This window comes from Augochlora pura, chromosome 10, assembly GCF_028453695.1.
Source record: "Augochlora pura isolate Apur16 chromosome 10, APUR_v2.2.1, whole genome shotgun sequence".
Lineage (NCBI taxonomy): Eukaryota > Metazoa > Arthropoda > Insecta > Hymenoptera > Halictidae > Augochlora > Augochlora pura.
In genome coordinates, this window is record NC_135781.1 from 14345916 (window position 1) to 14370950 (window position 25035).

Consider the following 25035-nt stretch of genomic DNA (forward strand, 5'->3'; position numbering starts at 1 on the left):
TATTATTTCAGTAAATAATGAATATTTCCGAATCAGAAAGCGTAAGTGCAGTATTGTAATTTTTCTGAACATTAGCAAGTTTCTAATTTGAAGTGTTCTTTTAAGCAAAAAGTTACCGTATCATACGGAGTTGGGTGTTACAAGTATTATAGTCAACAGAAAAGCCATTTTAACCCTTTGTACTCAAGTGGTGACACTGAGACACCACTCTTCTATTACGTTTTAAAATAATCTTTGTAGTGAGAAAGTTTAACCCTTTGCACTCGGAGCCATTTTAACTGTAAATCTGAAATAATTTCTCTGGTTCGTGATATTTCCATTCTATTTAACAAAATAAATTAATGTGCATACGAAATTTATTCTTGTGACTCCTACCAACAGTTTTACTACTTGATAATTTTTTAAATCTAAACCTTATTGTTACAAAAATTATTTTGCAACGTAATAGCATAATTTTAGTGGTGCCTCAGTGGTGCCATATGAAAAATGATTTTAGATTTATAGTTAAAATGGTTTCTAGTGCAAAGGGTTAAAGCTAATGAAATAAGACTTGTGATTTTCAATATGAACACTCCTTACAGTTCTTATAAGAAGTTCTTCTGTAAGTTTAAAACTGGCGAGCATGTATTAAATAGAAATATATGAAGAATAATTCTAAACGAACAGCCTTGTGCATACGTATGTAGATTCGCTACGTACATGGAAACGAATTCATACAACCGAATAAAAATGATAAAATATTTCGTAACTATTTAACAATTGGTACACTGAGTTTTCACATACTAAAAATTAATTCATGCGATCAAGGTATAACTCTAAAACATTACCTAAACAATAACTTTGTACATTACGTATGCAGATATTTTACGTGCATGAACCGAATTTACGTAATCAAATAAAAATTATTTAACACCAAACCTACCGAGTAGTAATAGTAACTGATATGTATTGCCTCACAAAAGTAAGTAGATCGAGTTCATCCAAATTCTGTAAAGCTTTTATTATAAAACTTGCAAAAAAAATATCTCTAGTCTGTAGAATTGTAAAATAAGAACGGTCATATTGATCATGGTAGGCTTAATGTGAACAAATGATACATTGATGGTGTACATACTTAAAGCGAATTTACGGGCTGAAAGGAAAATGACGAAACAACAATTAGCAACAAGCGTTATCCTTCACCTTTCATTTTCTGAAGACTGATACTTAACGTTTTTGGTACAAAGTTTTTGGTTCAAGCATTAGAGGATCGACTTACGGCAATATAAAAATTTGAAGGATGCTTTTTTCCTGCATTATAGTTTCGTGTTTTTTTTTTGCTCGCACGAAGGCTAGGAGGATTGACGGACGTTTATTGTTATGCTGAACAGACGTTTGTATAGGCTGTTCAGGACCGTTTCTTGTGAAAGGGACAGTAGAATGCCAGGATTCGCGACGGTGTGTACGCGGCGCAGACCAAGCGTTGGCGATCATGTGAGCACCAGAACAGAATTAACACGAAGGGGGGCCAATCCGGTATTTCTGGCGCGATTGTCCGGCGAAAAATAGATTCGTATGGCGGTTCGGATTAAAAGACGCCACTGGGACGATTATTCTGGCGCTGTTACGCTACCCGTGTCCTTCCGTAATTCTTTCTCTCTCGCACTAACTCGTCCCTCTCGAGTGTGTTCGTTGCCTCGCCCCGGCGAATGGCAACGCGAATACCATAACATCGAGTCTCTTCATTTCCCAGGGGTTCGATTAATCGGCGATCACTTTGTCGGGGCTTTTAAATTAATTTCAATTTAATCGATGCATTCTGTTCACAACCACTACACGATTCGATCATGAAAGTACGTTGAAATCTGGACAATAAGTAGTGGTAATGGGATCACAGATTTCGAGTGATTACGCCAGACTAGAAGTTTATGAATCCTCTTTTATACTGGTCGTTACTTGTTAAAATTGTTCAGAAGAATATTAAAATAATCCTGTTTCTTGCAACCGATAAACTTTTGTGGAGAATCCTGAGATTACAGACTGGCTTCAAGAATTACAGTTAAATGATTGATTCATTTCCTGGATTAAAAGATTTCGTTGTTTAACAGACCCTATGTGAAAACTGAATTGAAACATTCATAGGATGATAACATAAAATTTCACTGCTGATCACTTTTAAGTGAAAACGCGTAAAGAGAGTAAAAAAATATTTTCAGTGAAATTGATAGTCCACAAAACGTGTGGTTGCTTTTTAACCCCTTGCAGTCCCGCAACTTCGATGAAATCTCTTCACAAAAAGTCTATCTATTTTTTTCATAAATTAGTCGATTATATCGGTTTTATGTAAAGCAAAACGTAATTTCAAATGGCGACCAAATTTTTTTTTAGTAAAAGCTATAACAGGTGACAAAAATCCTAATTTATATCTAAAATCTAAGTTGCCCTTATCATCGAAACTTTAAAGACTATATGTATATTTCCGTTTAAGCACGTGACTCACACAGGCGCCAAAGGGTTAATACAGACATAAAAATTGTTATCATTTTGTTGTCGTAGCTAGAGGAACTGTCGCAATTTGAAATAAAAATGTCTTCATAATTCTATGTATTAATAAATGTATCTAATCTAGATGTATTAATAATTCTTTCAAATCTATTGTTTGAATACGTTTCGTGAAATAAATTAGTTAAACCGATTTATAAAGCACTTTAAACGAAGTGACGATATTAGAGTTTGATTTACAATATGTATAGCAGCATCGCAGCTTGATTAAAGAGTGTCATGATCACGGAGGGACTTTATAATCCGTAGATACTGGACACTGGACAAGCTTCGGAGTTCCGAAGGTATTCGAAATGGTTGGATATCCAAGGCACTCGGTATTCAAACTGCCCGAAGTGTATATTTATTCTCGCCGCGTACTTCTTACACTCGGAACTGTAAATATTATCACGTTCCGATTTGCGTATATACACCTTTTTTCTGTCCGCCTGACGTTAGAAGCGCGGATTCTTTAAACGAAACAGATTAAAATGTTTTAGATAGATCACGCTCAAAGAAACCCACTCCGCGTACTTCTGGCGCCGGTTTACGGCCGTTTCAAAACACTTCGATACCTTAATTGCATCGACGGACTAATTATTTCCGTAAAAAAGCTCGTTAAACTTTGAGAAACCGTTCGACCACCACCCCGCCCGAAGAAGCTCCATAAAATTGAAATGGTTGAGTAAAACTTGAAATGTTAAACTTCCATCTGCCACAAATTAAAACGAGAGAAACATTTTCTATCATTAATTAAGTTATTGACATTCTCATATTTCATAATTCCGGAAGGGTACTTATTAATTAGTATGAATCCTTATGCAGTATAAAGCAAACAGGTGTTTAATTAAAAAATCCCTACTTTTAATAATTAGAATAGGTCGAGAATAATACAGCAGTATCTTCGAATTCTACTAATTCGTTCACTATCACGTGTCTCACATAATCTATAGACCAATTTATTGTGCGTATCCTAGCAAATTCTGATATGAATTCATTTCAATTTGGAGTCGGTAACGGATTACACGTTGAAACGACGATAGAATTAATAAAACTGACCGGATCTTTTTCAGCCGTGGAATTTTCACTCGACACACGTCGCCTCGCGTCACTCTGAGACCATTTCCATCAGGATTAATTAACATTCGATCATTCGAACGGACACGAGAACCGGCATAAATCTTTCGGTAACGATTATTGCGGGTATCGGGCGTTTTCCAGTGTCTCGGGAATTTTTTGCAAGTCAGCGGAAGCCTATAAATTCCCGAATACCTGGAAACGCAGTTGCGCTCGTTCACGGGGTAACGAAGAGGGCGGCGGCAGATGAAAGGAGAAAGAGATGAGCAACGAGAGTAAAAAATGACAAGCGACGATGCTCGCGAACGGATTTATCGTTTGTCCCTGAAAGAGAACCGGAGAGTCGGACGTGGATGCGTAGGATTAATTCGCGTGTCACGAGGTTACGATCGCGCAACATTCTACTGTCTGTTATGCCGGCCGATGATCACGTGGCGATGCAAACGATTTTAAATAGGCTTGGCGGTGTGCACGCCCGAAATAGCGGGCAATCAGTCGATGACACTGCGCGGTCTGCTCTCTCTTTCTCTTTCTAGCGACGGCGGGTTCGACGGATCGGTCATCAGCCAACTCATCTTGTCGCGTGTCGGGTCGTCATCGATCGATGACGAGCCGTGCCTCTTGCGATTTTGCCATTGACGAGCCGAGACTACTTACGCGAGCACGTGCTTTCCTTGCGCACATGATCTCGAGAGCTGCATTTTACTGTCACGATTCCGATCTCGTTCCTCGACTTTCCTGATTAACTGGAATACCTTCACGCAAGTGCTAAAGATTTACTGTCGAGATCGAGTTTAATTTGTTCCCCGATTTGCCTAATTAATGGTGGAGCTTGTCAGATGTGCTAAAGATTTATTACCCAGATCGATTTCAATTTTGCTCCCCGATTTTCCTGATTACTGGAAGACCTTGACAGAAGTGCTAAAGATTTGCCGTCTAGATTAATTTTAACTTTGTTTCGTGATTCTCGTGATTGTTGGAGGACCTTGATGCAAATGCAAAGGATTTGCTTGCCTCGTCGATACTGGTTCCGTTTCTCAATTTCGCTGATTGTTCTGAAGCCTGATGGAAGTACAGAAGCAGTGATTACTTGATTGACTTTTTATCCAGTTCCATGATTTTACAGTTTACTGGAGAACATTGACAGAAATAGAAAAGTTCTATGACTTTGATCGATTCTGATGTTGCTCTTTGACATTGCACATGTTTTGGAACAACATACTTGATTTATTGTACATTTATGATATATTGTACATTTTGATTGTTTTACATATATTACGTTTCTCTTATACACATTATTTATTTTCAATTTCGTATAGATTTATTGCATTCGTAATATCTTTATATTTCTAATATAAAGATACTGCAATTTTATTTACTTTTCTGGTCGATTAACGGTCCAGTAAAATTTGACCGTGATCAGTTTCAATTTTGCAAAATCAAAGATGTAAAAGTTTCAAAACTTATAGCAGGATAAACAAAATGAAAATTCAATTCGTGTGTGCGATTCTTGACACAGTTTCGATGGCCACTCGGTGCGCAACGATCGAGCGAAATCGCACCTGTAAAAATCGACGGGACGTCCACGTAAAAGTCACTAGAGTTTTGTAAATAAGATCATATAAAGTTAAAAAAAAAACGAGAACAATGAATTTTTTGTTGGTGCTCGTTGCCAATCGCGCTACGAGACGATCATGATTGTTCCAGGAATTGCTAATTGAGCTTTGATGCTCAACGAACCGATTGGTTGATCTCCCGACATTATTGGGAATTAGCTAAAAGAAGTGAAATTTTTTGCGGACATCGGATTTTTATAGCCTCGTTATTCAATGATGTAGAAGTCGTTTTATATTTTTCCGCTCGCGGTTTACGAGAATTATCTCATTATCGGTTTTACTTGTAATTGCTCGGCTGGTTCACTGTCGAGAATTTCGAGCGATTAGTTTAGGAATTCTGGCTATTTCATTTCTACGTCGATGGCGACCACCAGCAGTTTACTTTTACGATGTGCACGTATTGATGCGAAACATAGACACCGTGTTATCGATCTCGAAAGAAAATACGGAAGGGACACGACAGTGATGAAAGAGTTGTTAGACCTTTAATATAGTAGAATATTTAAAAGCTAGTCGTTGTCGCCGAAGCACACTATTTCGTACCAGAGTTTATGAATGAAACATCGTGTTCTAGCAGAACGTAGAGTATTATATTCTGCCTGTTGTCACAGTCGCATTAATCCTTACACACGCAACGAGCAAATTTCCAGAAATAAAATCGTGCCACGTTACCATTGCGAGAGATTTGCCAGGACACCGTCACGATCAAACAACACAGCTAAATACTACCATAATAAGGACAGCGATTGTATCGTCACGTTTTGGTGGAGCAGTCGTCTATATTTAGTTGCGATCGTTATCATCGACCTGACGTTTATTAAGCATAACGCTTCGCCGTTCATTCATGCGTGCGATCTTTTTTACGCGCCCTCAAAGAAAGCAACATTATCAATAATTGCACTGGATACGCTTTAACTTTCCGTTTCAATTGTTCAAGACAGTTCATACAACATTTTACGCCAGATAGAACTGTACAATTGTTTTTATTACCACGAAAAGCGAGCTCTCAAGGCGACTAACGCGTTTTGTTTTATAAAAATGATAAGATAGAATTTAAGTAGACATTGCGGTATTATTATTACAATGTAAGCTTGAATAGAAGGACTTGTATAATCGTTCTTTAAAAAGTAGTCTATTCGATGATTGAATTAATTCTCAATCTTAATTCTAATCTTGATGGAAAAGCTAATACTTATGTCGAAAGAACGGTAACGTGTATTTTATTCAAAATATTGTCCATCGAACACCTAAGGAGACGGAACCGTTTCCCGCTTTTCGCTTACTAAATAGATTCCGTGGTAGAAAAGTTCGGGTTCATGGTAAATACTGTTCATGGTAAATACAGCTTCCAAGCGCTTTTAACGTTGTCCAATGTTTAAACCGCAAGCCTTCACTAGCAGACAACAACTTCCACCAGTAATTTTGTCGATATTGAAGTAAAAACGTTTTGCTAGGAAATTGTGTCCTTTGCGCTACAATCAAATGTCGCACACTAATTATTGGAGCGCGTTAACAGTACCATTATACGCATTAGCGGTGATTTATCGTCATATTGGAATAGCAGAACTACTGGCCTTCGTTAGTTAACACGGAGAATTAATTCAAGTACCTTTTAGCTTTGACAGTTCCGAACTAGAAAATATGAAAGTGGCCATTTCGACTGGCACGGTATATTTAGTGCCAAAGTACAAGGTTAAAGATTAAAGATTATTATTTATTTAATAGATTGCTATTAAAGATTAGATATCTCTTATTTAAAGGAAACAAATCTCAATTAAAGGAAATAAATAAAGAAAGCAAAGCTCACAAAAATCTACCGGAATTACCCGCGCAAATTAGAAGTTAAATACGATTGAACGGAGTCCTAGATTTGTAAAAATATTTCGCGAATCTTGAGCTATCGAATCGTCCAAAACAGATTTGAGAAGGACAATCGCCGAGAAATTACTCCCAGCAGGTACTGTAAATCGATTTATGGAAGGACAATCGAGTTTACTCAGCGGCGCAGCCGGTGACTACCGGAAAGCGCGATCCTCGGAAAGAATGGAACGTGATCGCGGTATCGAAATCACGAGTCCCTCCCCCGCCATCATATTTTCCGCGCTGGACGTCCGTAGCCCTAGAAATTCCGACTTATAAATCACTCGTCGATTTTTCCGGCACGAAAAAATATAGAGCGCTCCGTACCGCGAGGCTAACCCGTCCCTGATTTACGGACGAACGCCATATAGGCGGGCCGAGGTGCGGTCTGACTTGCATTAGAGAGAATGAGTCTCGAAATAGTCCCCGGACGCGGAATACATCCCTGGGAATATTAGGCAACGCGGCCCCGCGGCGATTTTTATCGTCCTACGTCACTGCACGGCCCCCGGTGGAAAGAAATGTCCCAGATTTTCTTTCGCGACGTTAGGTAATCGCTGGGCACCTTCTATCTTCTTCTGGATACTTATCTCGACGTTTATTTCCATGAACATTAAGTTGACTTCATGTTTCAAGTTACTTCTCCTCCTTTGCACAGCGATGTTCGTCTCGAGATTTGAATGAAAGGGTGAAGTTCCTAAATGACATCGTAACCCTAATCTATCGAGCATTAAAGACGTCTACCGGGCATTGTTCCATAAGCATTACAAGATTAGAATGAAAAACGTGTAACTGGTCATTTTTGCCGGCACAGTAGGCCTTGTGTTGAATCGTTCAGGTACAGTTTAAGATGACTGACATTAGAAGAATATGCAAATAGAGAGATGTGTGCCACGTGTAAGAGAAATTAACGCCATAGATAATACATTTTGTTCTCTTCCAAACATAATCTATATATTTGCAGCCCTCCTTCATTTTCCTCTTTACGAAACTGTTGTTAATTTAAACACCCTGTATGCGTTTGAGAACAAATGTCGACATATGGTTCTCTGAGAAGTTAACAGTTAATAATAAAGAAAGTATCTTTTCACAATACAATTGTACTGTAATATAAATTGAAAGTGATCACCAGTGATGTACCAGTGAACCCTTCACGAAAGGTTATTGCAAATGAATGATTAGACTCTGAAGTTGATTCTGAACGGAAGACAAAGATCGAAGACTCGAAGGTGCGCCAAAGCTTCGCACGACGGCGTCCTATAGGAACGGCACCGAATAAATGGATTTCTTTCTTCATTGTGATGCGATTCGAGTCATTTCTGTTAACGATTCGTCGATGTTTTTTTCTTGGATGATCGGTTCGTTAGACAGACCTGTACGCAATCCACCGCGACAGAAGTTTGCGGCAGAGTTGCTTGAACCGACGAATTTAGAAATTGCACGTTCGCCAGGAATTTCTTATAGTGTTTGGCAAACAGAATCGATACCGTCGACAGAATCTCCTGCAATTTAGGGGAGTTTACTACTTCATGCTGCACTGTCTGATCTCCCTGTGTTCCCTCGTTTGTTTGCGCGTATGATGGCGTCGTTCGATCGACGTTACCGACCAACTGTGTCGCGAACCGCTTCGTATTTACGTTCGATCGCTGTGACAATTTAGAAATCCGTGTATTCTTTGTTCTCGTGGAAGAACAGTTGCAACCAACATCTCTCTCTCTCTCTTCTTCTTCTCTTGCTCACAAAATATATAATTGTCAGCAATGTCAATGGGTTATTTATTTCCTACCAATTGGACGCGCAATGTGAATCGCAAGAATCTTAAATCTCACAATCTCAGTGTTAAACATCTGGAACTGGGAAATGAGGAGTTTGAAGAATACAGATGTTCATTCGACACTTCGCTTTATACTCTACTCATTCTTCTTATTCAAATTAGTGATAATAAATAGTGGTAATACTCTGTAGCAGTAAGGTATTGCTGAAATGAATAGCGTTACCGCAGCAAAGTTTATCGAAACTATTTTTTAAGTAATCACTTATTTGTTCGTAAGCAATAGTTTGATCTTTATTCATCATTCTTATCCACGTGAACGATGATAAATGTTCGTCGCAGTCTGCGATTGTAAGACTATACTGACACAATGCTTTAAATCTCCGTTTCGTGGTGAATGCAATGCAATTAATAACGAAATCTATTCAAATTATTGGATCGCAATCAACGATACTTATGTGATAGTTACGAAGAATATTGAACACACTCTTATACATTATGTGGCCACGTGACGGTAGGTGTTAATAGCCCTCAGATTAAGGGTTGTTAAAGAACTAATCGGTCCTTTGATAACGATAGAATTCAAAATCGAGGCAGAGGGTGTAAAGACTGAACACAATGACAAAATTAACAGGTCAACCTCTCTTGCCACACAAAATTACGTATACTTGTATACTTACACATTCTTGAGCATTGCAAGTGGAGCAACAGAACAGTGCTCACCTTTCTATCGCTTGTGTCACATGCTGACAAGAAATAAAACATATATCAAAATTGTATCGTTGTGGAAGGAGGCTAAACATGACGAATACGTAAAAAATCGGAACAGAATGTATCTTATAAAGATAAGGAATCTGGAAGTAAAAACAAGGGCGAATCTCCAAAAATCGGGACATCTGTTGATCCTACATGAACCCTATTTGGAAGGCAGGTACGATGGAAGTGGGACGCGGTGTTACGAAAACACGGAACGCGTTCTCGGTTGCGGGTTACCGCGGGCATCTCTTGCCGGGTCCGGCTGCTGTGCTTTATGGTTATAAACAAATCGTCAAGGCGTGGACTATCGTACTATGAAATACGCGAGTGGTGCACGTTAGACGGTGCTCGCCAGAAAGCGGCGTCGGTATTTGGCAAACGATGACAACGTCGTCGACACCACCTCCGGTTTGTCTGCGGACCCAGGTACCCTAGACCGCAGCCTCTGCCTCTTCCACGGTCTGGTCCATCCTCGTCTCGATCCTCTTACCGCCCATCTTTACTTTCCGTCTCCCTCCGCGTCTCTCTTTCTCCCTGACCGATCCGCATCCTTCTTTCTCTCTCTCTCTCTCTCTCTCTCTCTTTCTCTCTCTCTCTCCCTCGGCAGGCCGTGGTCTCTCAGTTTTCTGTCTATCGCGCGCGGCTCTGCTCTCTTCGCATAAGAGAGCTACCGGAGGAGAGAAGGGGCAAAGACGCTTTTAGACACGGAGCGTCCACGAGCGTCGCGACGCCTTGAGAAGCAGTAGTCGCGTATCTTAGGCAGCTTCCACCTTGCCGGTTCGCGGCCTGAAACGTAACGCGATTCTCGTCGGTGGAGTCGTGCGCCCGCTCGAATCCTCGCGAGTCCGGACCGTGTGCCATCCTTGGCGAACGAGTGTCCCCGCGAGGGACCTGGACGTCAAGAATAAGGACGTCCGGTCGAGGAACGTCGCAACGTTGAACGTGGCCCGCCAAGCTGAGCGGACAACTTCTAGTTGGACGAGTTAAATTTGGGTCGAGGCTTTTGGACTCGCCTCTGGAACACGGCGCGCTCGATCGGCGATCCTCTCTCGATCTCCTCGCCTCTGTCCAGAGATTGCACGGCGTAACGGAGCAGGCCAGATTCTCGGCGAACCGTTGCGGTCAGCTGAATTTCAGCCGGATCTGCGAAGTCTAAATTAATCTGGAGCCCGTTGTTGAGGTCCGGTCCGGCACACGGGCCTGGTGGCGTAAAAAAGCGCGTAAAGTCTCGTTCAACGAGGAACAAAAATAAGCGTGATCAGGGGACCCGGATCAGTTTCTCCGCCGAGAGATCGCGCGCCGGACTGCTGACGGTGTCCGCGAGAGAACAAGTGGCTGCAATCGTCCTTTTCCTCTCGGCGACCTTGCCACGCATCGTCGCGGCGCCCGCAAAACTGGCTCCCTTCAAGACTCGGCTAGGTGGTCGGCCAGATCGACAGATCTCGAGGAAGAAAGCGCCGCTTTCGTCCATCGAGATTCGTCCATCGGGATCGTCGTGGCTAGATCCTCGCGGCCAGTCGTAGGACGGGCTAAAACAGTGGTTCGCGTGGTGGTGCATGGTGATCTGCCTTCTCGAGAATCGCGAGTGACTCCCTGGCGATGATCTAGTGCCTTTCGCGGAAGTGGGACGGCTGCCTGGCTCGTCGGTCGGTGATCGTGTCCAAACAGTGAAAACAATTCCGCGAAAGTGGTTCGCGTGGCGAAGAAGGAAAAGGACGCGAAGATGGCGGAGCGTCCTGGCGGCAGACGACGTTCGCGTCGCGACAGCGTGGAGACCGGCGCGACCGCCAAGGTCACGCCGCCGTCCTCCAAGGACCGGAGAACCAAGCGGTCCAGCAAACCGATCAAGGAGCGATGGCTGCTCACCAGGAAGACCTGGCGGTACATGGCCGATGCCGGCAGACGGTTGATCCCCGACGGGACCCATAACCGGCCGGAGGATATCCCGAAGATCGAGCAGTACTTTCAGGAGGTCTGCCAGAAAGAGCCGAGATTCCTGCTCTGGAGGAAAGGCTCGTGTCCTGGAACATTGGGCTTCCGGACGCAGAGGCGCAGGAGGCAGATCAAGGGTGGTAGTTGCAGGACGAAGGCCAGCTCGGCCGACGAGGCCGATGATCTCAGAGGATCTGCCCAAGCCTTCGTCTTGCAAGCTACCACGACCGGGAAGTTCGACCTAGCCAAGGCTAAGCGTGAATGGCTGCTCGCGGCCGAAGGCGGTAGCACGCCATCGAGTCCTGTGGAGCGCAGGAAGTTCCAGCCGGAGGACACGGAAGCCAAGGCCTTGGCAGACATGCTGCAGAAGTACCTGAACATGCAGAGTGACGTCGCTGGCACGACGAAGTCGGGCGGCAGGTCCGAGCTGACTGGCAAGGATGCTTTCGATTACCAGAGCCTAATAGACAGGCTCCAGCAGCATTTGGACATGATGGTTGCGCAAGCTAGGTTGGAGGAACTGTCGGTGCGGCAGTCCTCTGCGGAGAAAGACAAGGATAAGGACAGGGACAAGGTGCCGAAGTCCATGCAGCATTATCAGGGCGATTACGTACACAAGTCTTTGATGGAGACTATCAGCCGGTACTATAACAAGTCGGGCACCAGGCAGCACGTGATTACAGACATTCTTACTGATCGGAAACTGCTGGAGAAACTGTATTTCGATCTAAGGTGCACCAGGGGGTTCAGAGGTCCTCGAGCGACAGGTGCTTATACGTCGCCCTCGTCGAGGTGGTGGGTTCATCAGCGCACTAGGTTACCCACGAAAGACGAAGACTGGTTATCCACTTGGAGAGATCCAATTTCGCCACCCCCTCTGATCGCTGTCCAGGAACCCAGTACCGATCGTGGGCCCATAGACGACGGTGTGCAGACCGATCCTGTTCCTCGGGAAGTGCTGGACGCTATTCTGTTGGAAAAGGAGAAGGAGGAAGCAGCACAGGAAAAATCGGCGTCAAAAACCAGTGGCAGAAGACGCAGCAGCGTGGACAACGACGACGTTTCTCCATCCGTCAGCGACACCATCAAAAGGTACCTGCGGATGGCCAGGAAGAAGTCCATGGACGCCGATAAGGTTGACAGGTTCAAGCGCGTTAACTATGACCGTAACCTCCGAAACATCAAAGCCAAAGGAGAGATTACGAAGATGAGCGACGATGACGGCAACAATAAGGGCTGCCAGACCGAAGACAATTGGGCGGTGAATTATAGGGAGATGTCGTCGATAGAAAACCCTTCTGAAAATTTATCCGATGTTGATACAACCGGTTCGCCGGCGAGTCGAAACGCGAGTTCGAGGAGCAGCATCGACGCTGGCCTCGGCTCCGAGGAACCACTGACCCCCAAACATCATCATCACCAATCCTTCCTTTCCCATCTCCTTCACGGTTCGAACGCGCACAAGGACAAGCCACACTCGGCACCCGGTTCGCCGGCACTCACCTCATCGTCGACAAATTCCGCAGGTGGCACAGCGATGCAGAAGAGCAAGTCCTCGAGCAGCGTGGTGCATCACGGCAGCAGACTGGTCGCCAAGAAGATATGGCGGTCCCGCAGCAAAAGCACCTCGAGGGCGTCCAATCAACCCTCCGTCTGGACCCCGCAAGTAAGTTCTCTTCAGCGTATGCTTTTTCACTCTCGTTTCCATCTTTCGTTTTCGCTGCTGCTTTTAAGTAGCTTGAGATAGCAATACAGTTTTGAAAATGTAGATTGATGTCAAAGAATGATGGTAAAGAATGATAAGTGGGTTCGGGATATTTGCTTGTGCGTTCAAAAGTTAAGAATTATATTTCTGTGCAGACTGTCATAATCAATAAATTAAGTCATGACTAGTCAAAAAATAAATCACTTGGAACAGTAGCAAAGTTAAGACAATTGAAGCACATTTCTGTACTATTATATCTTTAACAGACTGAAACTCTTGACGTAGGAAATTTCAATTCAACTTCCGTTCGATGGAACCCATCACGAAAATTTGTATTATTCTTTTAAAGCAACGCGCGTCAGTCGCTTTTACAGTTCACTCGATTAAGTGACAAATTAAAAATATGTAATAAACAAGAAACAGGATAAATTCAGACTTAACACCATCAGGGTATGAGTAGTAGCCACCTTTCTAATTAGGAGATGGATCTAAGAAAATTCTCCGCGGTGATTAGCAAAATCATTGTCAAGCAGCGCTTCTTTTTTGTTTTAAACGAATTTTATTTACGATCCGTAAACGAAACAAGAACGAACTGCGCGCGCTATACATAGAGTTCTCCCTTGCCAAAACACGTCTACGAATAATTTGCTTAAACCACCTGTCGCCGCATAGCCGGGAGTGTCCGCCTCGTTATGAGAAAGAAAACGAATTAATGATGTCGCTATTAAGGTCCACCGCGAAAATAGAATGTCGCTATTAATAACGACGCTAATCCGGCCGTTTTCTTAATAATACCCGTGGATTAATATTTCGTATTACCATTGTGCGGACCATTTCCCTGGTCAGCGTATCGTTAAATTGCTGGCTGACTTTAAGCTGTTCATTTTCGAAGCGATGTTCATTAATTATTGGTTACTTCATCAGAAATTGCCGATTGAAAGTAAACGAAAGTTCTTGCTGTCTGCGCATTCGCAATCAAGATCGAGAAGGTATTTTTAGAAATGGTAATTCATTGTCTAACAAGGACTGCATAAACAGAAATTAGTAAAGTAGTTGAAACAGATGTGACACGACAGCTTTCGAAAATACACTAGATGTTTCCGAGGTTTCGAGGTCAACACAAGACTTCTGATCTGTGATTGCATTCAAGGTTATACGAACATACCGTGTTGTTTATTACAGAATTCAATTTTACATCGACCATGATAGCATACCGATCCAAAAGTGTTGCTTCGCAAAGAAATCAACGATGTCTTGAACTTTTGGAACGCGAATACCCAAGAAGTCCTACCGTTTCGTAAAAAGATTGTCGCTATTGAGTACATGTGACAATTGTTTACTCGAGATAGGAATGCACGCGCGGAAGGGTAAACATTTTCGTCAGAAATCCCGAAAATCCCGAAACAAACACGTCCCACGATTCTTCTAGTCCGGGTTGCTTCAACAGGCTTAAGTGTTGACGTACGTTGTACACGGTGCACACCTCCTATACACAATATTCGATCTAAATCGGTAATCCAAACGTCACGCAATCTCTTTGAAATATCCAAGCCATGACACCTTTTCGGTTTTCTTCTTCTTGTTCTCTGGGCGTCGTGTGCACCTTTCGGGCCGATCCGCTCGCCTCTTCGCCGGCTTCTTCGAGGATCTATCTCATCGGTTCGACAGTCGGTCTATTTTTCTTTCCTCCTCGTCCTCTTCCTCCGGCTCCCCTTTTCGCGCGTGCCCCTCCCACACCCCCCGGTTCGCCAACGTTTAATATCTCCGTGTGACTGAGTACGCCGGCCGATGTGAAAGAGAAAAAGGAGGAGGCCGCGAGAATAAGAAGAAGAGACTCGACCTTGCCGGCAGCGATCTCGTTAAGTGGTAAGCGCGATAACCAATTTAGGGCCTCGGAATTTCGCTGGCGCCGCCAGAAATAGTCAGCCCACGGTGGTGTGTATAAACTATACTTAACCCCTGCGCTACTACTACTACTACGTGCATCGACACACCGGCGCGTGTAGACTTCTCCTACCAGCCGCGTGCAATTACAACTACAGTGGTCGGGTATCATGGTATCTGTCACAGCTGTCATTCTCTCGATATACGAATCAATTATTGATCGATGAACGGTAATCTGCTTACAGCTCGGAAATCAGCTACAGGTCATTCGCTCGTTGGTCGATGTCCTCGAAAATGATGTAAACTTTTCAATTTTAGTATTATACATTTGAGATTCTCGCACAGAAACTGCAATTCTTTTCACGACATCCAAAACCATTAGTGATTCATGAGCAATAATAAAGGGGTCTCAAACATCTACTGCAAATTATGATTTAGTTTTTCGTTGCCCTGAAAGAGGATGTTCTTTTTTACCATTTTACAATCGTAGAGTGAACTTTTCAGACATTTGCACAGAAACTGAAAGTTTTGTAGACTGGTTGCAGTTCCACTTTTAAAATTATCATATCGATTTGATATTCATAGGTAGCATTAAACGAATCTTAAAAACTACTCTAAGGTCTAAACTGGTAGCACAATGTCTTAAAAGAAGATGTAGATGATGAGATCGTCACACGGTGACAGGGATTTCTAAAACATAACTGTGTCATTTTCTGTTGGTGCCACTTCTAAATATGCGACTGTGACACAAATATTTTAAAATTCTTAAGATATTAAGGCAATTAAAAAAACATGTTAATTTTCATTTCTGCCACCGACTAATTGCCACTTTTGGCTATTTAAAATTTATCTAACGATATCAGTACAGTAGTCCATGAAGCTTGACCGTAGTATAATTTTCCCAAAATTCTGAAATCACTATGATTACACGAAAGTAGCAAGTATGAAAAATTTTGTACAAGTTCTGTTCTACCAGCTTAACGCCCTTATTTTAAAGATTCCTTTCAAATGATCAGAAAATAGCTGCTACTGTTTGTGGAATCACCTTGTAGATTTCGAAATTTGATTTTGCACAGTCATTTAAGAAACAGTTGGAATTATCTGGACAGAAGATACATAGATTTTCATTAGAATCCGGGGAGGATCCTTTGATCCCTACTTTCTAACACGGTTTGTTGTTCAACGACGAGAGAAGGGAACACAAAAATATACTGGAAGACGAAGATCATTAAAAATAAACCGATCCGACATTCGGGATTCATTACTCGGTTGTGTACATTTTCAAACATTGTGGAGATTGCGAATTCAACCTGTCAACGACACCTGCATAGTGCAACTAACATTTTGACACGATCAGGCAGCTCGTACGTCGAAATAGCTTAGCATAGAAATGTTGATTTTGAATGCATTTGCTATTTTAGATGCTCGTGTTCTAACCCCTCCATTGATCCCACTTTCAAAAACGATCTTCACTTTGCAAACTTACTTGTCTGCAGAGAACCATATATTCTGTTGTTAAATGTCATTCTAACCCTTAAAATTAAATATCCTGTAGCGACCTTCAACCATTATTACCACTGTTCCGTGTTATTGTTTTAATCATTGCGACTGCAAAAATCGGTTATTATTGTTACGATATATTCGTCTTCCAATTAATATAATAACGCAAGCAGTGTTGACGGTCAGGTCGCCTAATTGCTTTTGTAAAGAGGGGAGAAGGCATTCGGCGAATATACTGAATCCAGGAAGCGATCGCGATAAATTAGTCGAGCTCTGCGCGTTGTTCTTGAAACGGTTAAACGGAATCACGATCGTAAATTATTGGGCATCGTTGTCCCCGAGCGAGGATGTCGCTCGATAATATTTGAATCCGAAATTGACGGGAAGCCAATTCATTACATCAGAGGCAGCGAATTTTCCGGGGACGCTCGAGAACAGCCGAATGCGAAAACAAAGTTCCGATCCTATGTTGCTCGACGTTACTCGGTCAAGCGTGTTCATTGATGACAACGATGTTTACGAATATTGTACTCTCAATTGTCCACAAACGTTGAATTAAACATCAAATCCAATGGAAATATCTTCGTAGCTAAATTTCATTAAAATACCATCTTCCTTTTATAAAATTATTGTTACGAATGACGTTCCACTTTGTTAATATACATTTTGTAATTTTTGGAGTACGATAGCATTTTTGACAGGATTAGAAGGGTTTCAATTTTGTTCGTCGCCTTTATCGCCATCTTAGATGCATCGAGGTCATAATTCCAATATAATTACTTGGCTAAAGTCGCTTTTTTGCGTCACTTTTCAATGCTGGTGATATACTTTTCTCAAACTATTTATCGCTGCGATACGTTTTATTTTTCTACTTTTTCAAGCATACACATACCGTAGGAAGAATCGCAAAGATTTCAGTATTGTTGATAGCTTATGTGATCTGCTCGAATTGGCATAACCGCTTTAACATTGATCAAACTTCTGGAGCCGTTGATAATATTTGACAACCATTGCTTCGAGTTTAAAAAAAAAAAAGGTGACTTCGATTTCGCGATTGATCTCCCGGCGCAGACTTTCGCTGACGAAAAAGACAGGGAATTTGGTAAACAAAATTCCCGTGGACGTACATGAAAATATAACGGTATGTACATAATGTCTCGCTTGTTTTCCTCCTGTCTGTTTGGTAATTGAGGCGGCTAAAAATAACCAGAAATTTCAATTTCGTTTCGACCTCGAAACGAAGATTGCTTTCAAACAATTATATAAAACGATCGATGACAATCGCACCGTTGACCCGATAAATTCAATAATTTCGACAATTTAATATTGCCGCGTTGATTCGGCAACGTTTATCGCAGATCGCGGAATCGAAGCGCAATTAAAACTTACCGCGCAAGAGTTTTAATTGAATATATCTTCTTCTCGAGGTCTTAGCGTTGCTTCGCTTTTGTACACATGTATAATAATACTTCGCACGCGTACGAGTTTAACGAACTTATTTCGGCGTTCCTCTTCATAGCACTTTTCCGTGATCTTCGGATCAAACGAGCGAAGCGATTTCCAACAATGCATCGTAATTGGTTTCTACGCCGAACGCAGAAGTCCGAACTGATACATTCTCTTCCTCGCCGCTTTGTACTTCGCAATTCGTTTTTAAACTTATTTAATTTCCGTTTCTCTCTTCCTCGTAATTGCATTCGAAACCAGGAAAGTAACCGGCAAAGGGTAACTACCGCGCCTCATTTATTTCACAGAGACAGACTTAATTAGTACCTAATTGCCGAGCAGAATGGGAAACAGCGTGCGAACTTCCCGGAATCGGTATTAAGTGACAACGTGCAGAGCATAAGCGTGAATCAAGTGCCAATAAATTTTCCGACGTTAATACTCGCAGATGAAATGTAATATTAAATTGGCTATGTGGATTTGTTGGTGGATGTTGTAAACATTCGTTTAGTCAAAGTGGAAATGCGATAATAATTCCAGTTCAGTTATTACAAGTATTCCATTAAAATGTAGTTTAGAGAATTTTCGTTTTATCAATCCATAATTGGACATGCTTCAATATTTTCATTAACTACTATATGCTAGTAAAAGTTAGTTTCGTGAAAATAAAAACTAGGATAAAATTTGCCAAAGTATGTTCTATACTGTAGATCAATCAATTATATTTTATTACCAATTTCACAGTTTTAAAAGTACATATATTCTTTGAACGAATAAAAGTTCAATTTGCGCAATGAAAGAAAGAATAAAATAGTGCGAAATTGTAGACACTTTTATTTAAATGATTCTATGCAGAGTTAGCAGAGTTTCATAGTAACTTAATATTTGCGTCTACCTCAATTCTCAATGAGGAAAAATTATTAGGAAAAACGATGTGTACATTAAACTGTTCTAAGAACCCCTATTACGGCGTGTTAGACGGGCATCTGGTGCATTATCGCATAATGATTAATCTTTTACGAGTACGGGACCGTTGCAATAAGAGAAAGTTCTCAGAGCGTGTTATGTTTCAGGGAAAGTGTACCTGGGCGGGAACCAGTGGGCGACGTGTCACCCTGCAGGATACTCCGCTACGATCGTTGTCAGAAGTCGAGAGGAAGGTACTTTGTAAAGTGGCAGTCGCGAAACTTCAAGCCCTGAATTTGGGGGTACACATCAGACCTCCCAGTGGTGAGTTTCTTCAGCTGTTTCATTGTCCCAGCTTTTTAACAATAAAATTTTAACAAATTACCAAAGTTCAAGAAGATCAAAGAAAAACCAATGTTAGCAATTCCTGTTTCAATCCTCCTGCATTTGCTGCAGTATCCAGACATATTTAACAAATGATCGATTCCAGAAATTCCTACAAAGTCAAAGTTATTGAATTAATGATACTGAAAATAGAAAATTAAAATTCATCATAGTGGATATTACTATAATTCTTTTGCATCCTGAACGTTCTAGAAAAAATCTGCTTGTTCAAATATATCACAATGAAAACGAATTTGGAAAATTAGTAAAATATTAATGTCAGCCATATGTAACCGACGCTAAAGTTAAAAAGTAAATTAGGTTAATTACATAAAGATTGTTCTAAATTACAGTACAGTAATTTCTAATAACTACTCAAGCCTGAAAGGCTTACAATCACGTCCACCATTTGCGGAAGCTTTGTTAAAAAGATACCAGCAGTCAATTGATTTCGTAACCGTCAACATTATTCAACAATCCAAATCAGTATCGTGTTTCATCGAATCCCATTTGCCCGGGTACGTTCTGTGTGCCTTTGTTCCGCTTCCGTATCAAAGCGGAAGTGAATCAATGAAACCACAATATGGGAAAGAGGGCACAAAGATTTCTTATTGGCACTTGAGTCTCATAATGCGATGCCATGAATAGCTGTTGATAAGGAGGAATAATTCATGTCAGTGCGAAACAAGTTAAACTTGAATATATATCAAGTGGAAGGTGCTCATTCGTTTTATATTGTTCTTTTCTGTATGCAGAATCTCTCAGCGGTACCTCTATTACTGCAAAGCCGAAGAGGAGAGCGCCTTTGCTCAAGCGGAAAGCTCTCACAACTGGCTTCTTCGACAACAAAGGGAAGGATGATAAGGAGAAGGGTGAGTGACAGGTGTACACTTGTTAATCGTGTAATTTTGTTAAGCGTTTGGGAAACATGGGAGGTCGGTTGATTCTCGTACAGCTACGCTGCTTCAGACCTTGTATCTTGGGACCAATTAGAGTAAGAGGAAAAGTTTCAAGGTTGAGAAACTTTGAAAACTTTTAGAAGGTTCGACGTTTTCAAGGTATTTATTGGTTTACAGATCGCCAATGTTTTCACAATCCTGAAAGTCTATAACATCAAGCAATTTGAAAGTTTCGTATATCTTGAAAATCTTAAGTGTCTCGAGTATCTCGAGGGTTGTGGAAGTCTTGAAACACCTTGTCTCGAAAAACTCGACGAACATTATCGTGAAGACTTTGAGAAACTTTGTCTCGAAACCCTCGAAAATCTTTCTGTTGAAAACCATGAAGTACTTTGTCCTGGTAACCTCGCAGAACATCGTTTCGAGAGCCCGGAAAATCTTTATTTCAAGAGACTTAAAAATCTTAATAATTTGGCTTTCCAAAGTTAATTCGGCTTCCAAAAGTCTCGAAAATCTTGAAAATCAGAGAAACGTCAGGAGCAACAGGACTCTGGCAATCTCGTAATGCTTGGAAATTCCGAAAGTCTTGGGGATCCCGAAGGCCTTGAGAATGTCCCGTGCAGACAACAACAAACGCCTGCTAGACTTTCGGCGTCTCCTAGCGAATTCCAATCGGGGCGCCGTAATAGAAATTCACTGGATATAGAGTAAATAATTAAATGCGGTGAATTAAGTGCGTAGTTTAATGCGCGGAAAGCGGCACAGTTACCGGTCGCAGATTTATCGTCCGATTATTTGTTTGGAGAATAACTAGTCCAGCTATTTTCAGGTGCGACTCTGTTTGCTGAAGTTTGCTAGGAGGCTACTCTATCATTTTATGCGTTTACGACATGCCAGCGTGCGCGTATTTCGATTTAGTCGGGTCGTAGGAAAGACAAATATTATCGTTGGGACAAATTTCGCTGTCGATCGGATTCTCTCCCCTTCGTTTTCGATTCCGCGGCCTGACAATTGCGTAAATCGGGAGCAAAAACTTCCTACTTCGCGCGAGCAAGCAACCTTTACCTTGTCTTAACGCTTCTATTCAAGACCTCGTTGATTTTCAATTTCAAATTAACACTGTATGATTGTTAACTTGATAATTATCTCAAGTATACTAAAAAGTCCAAGACTTTTCAACTTGGTTCAACGAAGTTATCTACACAAGGAACACTTCGAATTTTCTAACTGCAGGCTCCATACGATTAATACAAAAATCTCTCATATTTCATTCCGATATTAATTAGGTTTTCAGATCATCGCAATGCATTGAATAATATTTCTATATTCTCTGTAGCATCCAAAATGTCTAAATAGCCAAGCACTAAACATTAAGAAATATCCTTACTCTTCAAAGACCAACAAGCTACGACGAAACAAAGATTGCTTACTCCTTTATAAAGAAATTCATTACCTTCGTAAGCCCTGTCAACTTTGGGTCACCAAAGAGTTGTCCCCCGAGAACTGACATTGCCGCACGTGAATCTGAACTGTCCTTGAACCTCGATTCCCACCTTGCCCGATACTCTCAAAATTTCGACAGCTTGCCTCGAGTCAGAAACTCGGTGTTTTCGACATTCTCCCCGATCCTCGTTGAAGCGATGCTGCTTCGAAGACGACGTAGTAAAAAAGGTAGCAATGCATGTGCGAGTACCAGGCAGCGCTCGGCGGGAACAGCATCGGGTAGCCTGGTATGAGACACAATTTCGCTGGTTAAAATTAGCCACGGGGTGCTTGGTGGCGATGCATATTTCCGCATATACCGAGTTTATTTGCGGTAACCGACGGGTACGAGTGCCACGGGGACTACCGGACGTCAAACAGGATCCGGAACGACCGTGTCACGGGGTCATCAACACGGAACCGATCCCCTTCGACCCCTTGCGCCACCTCGGAACCGTTTTACGCGACCCCTCGTGCCGGTTTCGACGCCCATTAAAATCGTTTTGCCCGTGACCACGCGGCATTTGCTTGAATCGCTGCAACGGCAACAAGCGGTGGACACACTTCTCTCCGACTTTGTTCCGCCGTAAATCACGCGGATTTCGGGTCTGTCCCGTTTACAACGGGCTGTAAAGTCCGTAACCCGATTGATCGTGATGGAGCTGGTCCCGGTATTTCCATTTTATCGCATTGGCCGAAAGCCTTCTCGCGTTTCTCGAGGAACCCGGCGAGACCGACTTCTTTCCGAATTATTAACGTTCTCTCCAGCTTCTCCGTTCCATAAAACTTCTTCGGTGGCTAATAGGAAAGAGAACATTTGCCTGGGTGTGATTGGACTGCGGATTTCATAAGTTTATGGTGAAAATTGCGGGAGTAGTGAAAGTTTCAAAGAATTCTGGAATGACAATATAATATTCACGGCGCACTGAAATTATTAAACAGAGAGAAACGCGAGAAGAATTTCTTAACATTGTTCGAAGAAGAATCTGTGTTATTTGCGATTAAGTAGACGGAAGACATTGTGCATTCATGATGAAAATACGTAGGCTAAATTTAAAACAGGGGTAGTAGAATCGTATAATCTGAATATAATATTTATACGGTAGAGTGTAATTAAAATTGTCGAATATTGACGAAATTTCTTGAAATTGTCGAATTGGAAATTACAGAACAAAGCATAGCTAGGATATATCAAAATGTTGCTTGACATTTTCTACTGACGTCGTGATTAACTTTGCAGTTAAAGAGAGGTTCTCTCCCTGGAAAAATGAATTAAAGGAATCGTTTGAAATAGCACAGTATCACGTATTCTCTACGAATCGAAAATGCTTTTCTCACGTGCAATAAGTTTCCCGAGGTGTTCGCAATTGTCTGCGACAAAGTAGCAGATCGCGATGACTACAGTGCCAGGAATGCTCGATCGAGTCTCTTTCGTTTCCTGAGAAGTTTACGTTTCCGCAGCATCGCTCGACGACCATCAAAGAAGACTCGAGAAAATCCGGTGAAACAATTTTCCGCGTCACGCTCGGCGTTTGCCAAATCTCGTTTGGCCGGTGTAAGGCCATCCTGGTCTAGCTTCTTCGTACGTTTACGTGGCAACGCGTGTTCCATTCGTCCTTCGTTTTCAAGCATACGTGGACTTGTCAGCTTCCTTCGACAAATAATACATTCATTCATTCACTTTACGGGTGAATTTTTAAGGCAATGTACTTGCAGTTTCTCTATCTCTATTAAGTTCAACTCTGATTTCGGTTTCTTTTCGTAACTAGACAATGCTAGAATCTTAACTCTAAACATGAATTCTTGGATAATATAACAGTAACTTGATACAAAAAAAGAAACAAATTATTTCGTGGTGTGGCGGAAGAACAAGAGAAATAAGCTGCAAGTTTCTTTTTCTATACTACTCTTTCTTTAATCTTAAATCTTTGCACTCCGAACTATGCTAAACGTAGCTACCAGCTACTCAACGCTACTTTGTTGTAGAAACGAGCACTTACAAACCCTCATATTATTATATTGGATTTAAAATGCGTTATATTCGTAATACTTTATTTTATATAATTTTGTACGGTATGATAAACTCTGAAACATTCCTCAACCTGCATTGTAGGCTGCTTTGTGCATGTTTGACAATAATAACAACTAGTTTGACGTAGTTTTTCTATTATATCTTACTAATTTTACCATATTTTTATTTGATTTCTTGTGCCGTTTCAAGAGAAAACTTTAGACAGACAAGCATTTCTTAAAAAGTTGTGCTGGAATATGTTAATTTTTCATATATTATATCATATATATTTCATATTATATTATTCATATAATTTCGATATACTAGAATTACGCTGCCTCCTGAGAGGGGACAGCGGAATGCAAAGGGTTAAATCTTGCTTTTGAGCTCGTCGGTGTAACAACGAAGTTTCACTGAATTAAACAAATATCATTGAACGATAGTAACTCTACGTACTCAAGTAAAACTCTCAAAGATAAAATTAGCAATTTGTAAATGGAGTATGTGGCAAAAAAAGAAAAGGGGGGTGGGGAGACAAGGAAAAGTGTCGATGTTAGGGGGACTTCCAGGAAAAGGCTGGCTCTCCGGATCCATTGTCGCCTCCTGAGAGTGGCCAACGTTCCACGATCAGAGGGAGCTCGTTTGGAGAGGCTGGGATGGCCCAGATTGTGGTCTATAATCGGACCGGTATAGAGACACGGTTTGTTGCCTTTCGGTTTTTAGCTGGCTTCGTGACGGCCCCACTACGTAGGCAGAAACAGAGCGAGAAAGAGAGAAAGAGAGAGAAGGAGCATCGGCCACGCAAAACTCTGACATGTTCGATCACACGAGGGGACGTCACTTAAATGACGTCCTCTTTTTAGACCACGTTCGTGCCACGCGAGCCACGCACACGTGTCTTTTCCGGAGTGGAACGCATTTTCCGCGCTGCTCACTTGATTTCACTGAGAGACGCGCTGTCACACGAGTTGGGACATCTCTTCCACGAGAAACAGACTTATAATTCTTGAAAATCACAACACAAATTCGCTGTGCGTTCCTGAGGCAACCGCTCTGAAAAATCTCAAGAGATCACAAGAATTTAATCGTTCTAACAGAACTATAGAATAAAATCTTAACAGTGAAAATCTCTTTTTACATTCGTTAGTAATTCCATAAATTTTAGTTAGACAAAGTATTGTGTCATACATATACATACAGCGATGCGATTTATTATATATACGCGGTAAATTTTACGTTGTTAAATATCACTAACCATGTAAACGTTAATTCCAAGTCCATAATTA

General features: G+C 41.6%; 1 protein-coding gene across 1 annotated transcript in view; it reads left to right on the forward strand.

Annotated features, from left to right (window-relative positions):
• The first annotated feature begins 11282 nt into the window (after window positions 1-11282).
• The window catches only part of Rhogap102a (Rho GTPase activating protein at 102A), a 30534-nt gene continuing 16781 nt past the window's right edge, over window positions 11283-25035 (forward strand). The window contains exons 1-3 of the mRNA XM_078192950.1: window positions 11283-13198; window positions 19141-19297; window positions 20113-20229. Coding sequence (XP_078049076.1) covers window positions 11324-13198; window positions 19141-19297; window positions 20113-20229 — 2149 coding nt within the window. The 5' untranslated portion in view covers window positions 11283-11323. The remainder of the gene's footprint in view (window positions 13199-19140; window positions 19298-20112; window positions 20230-25035) is intronic.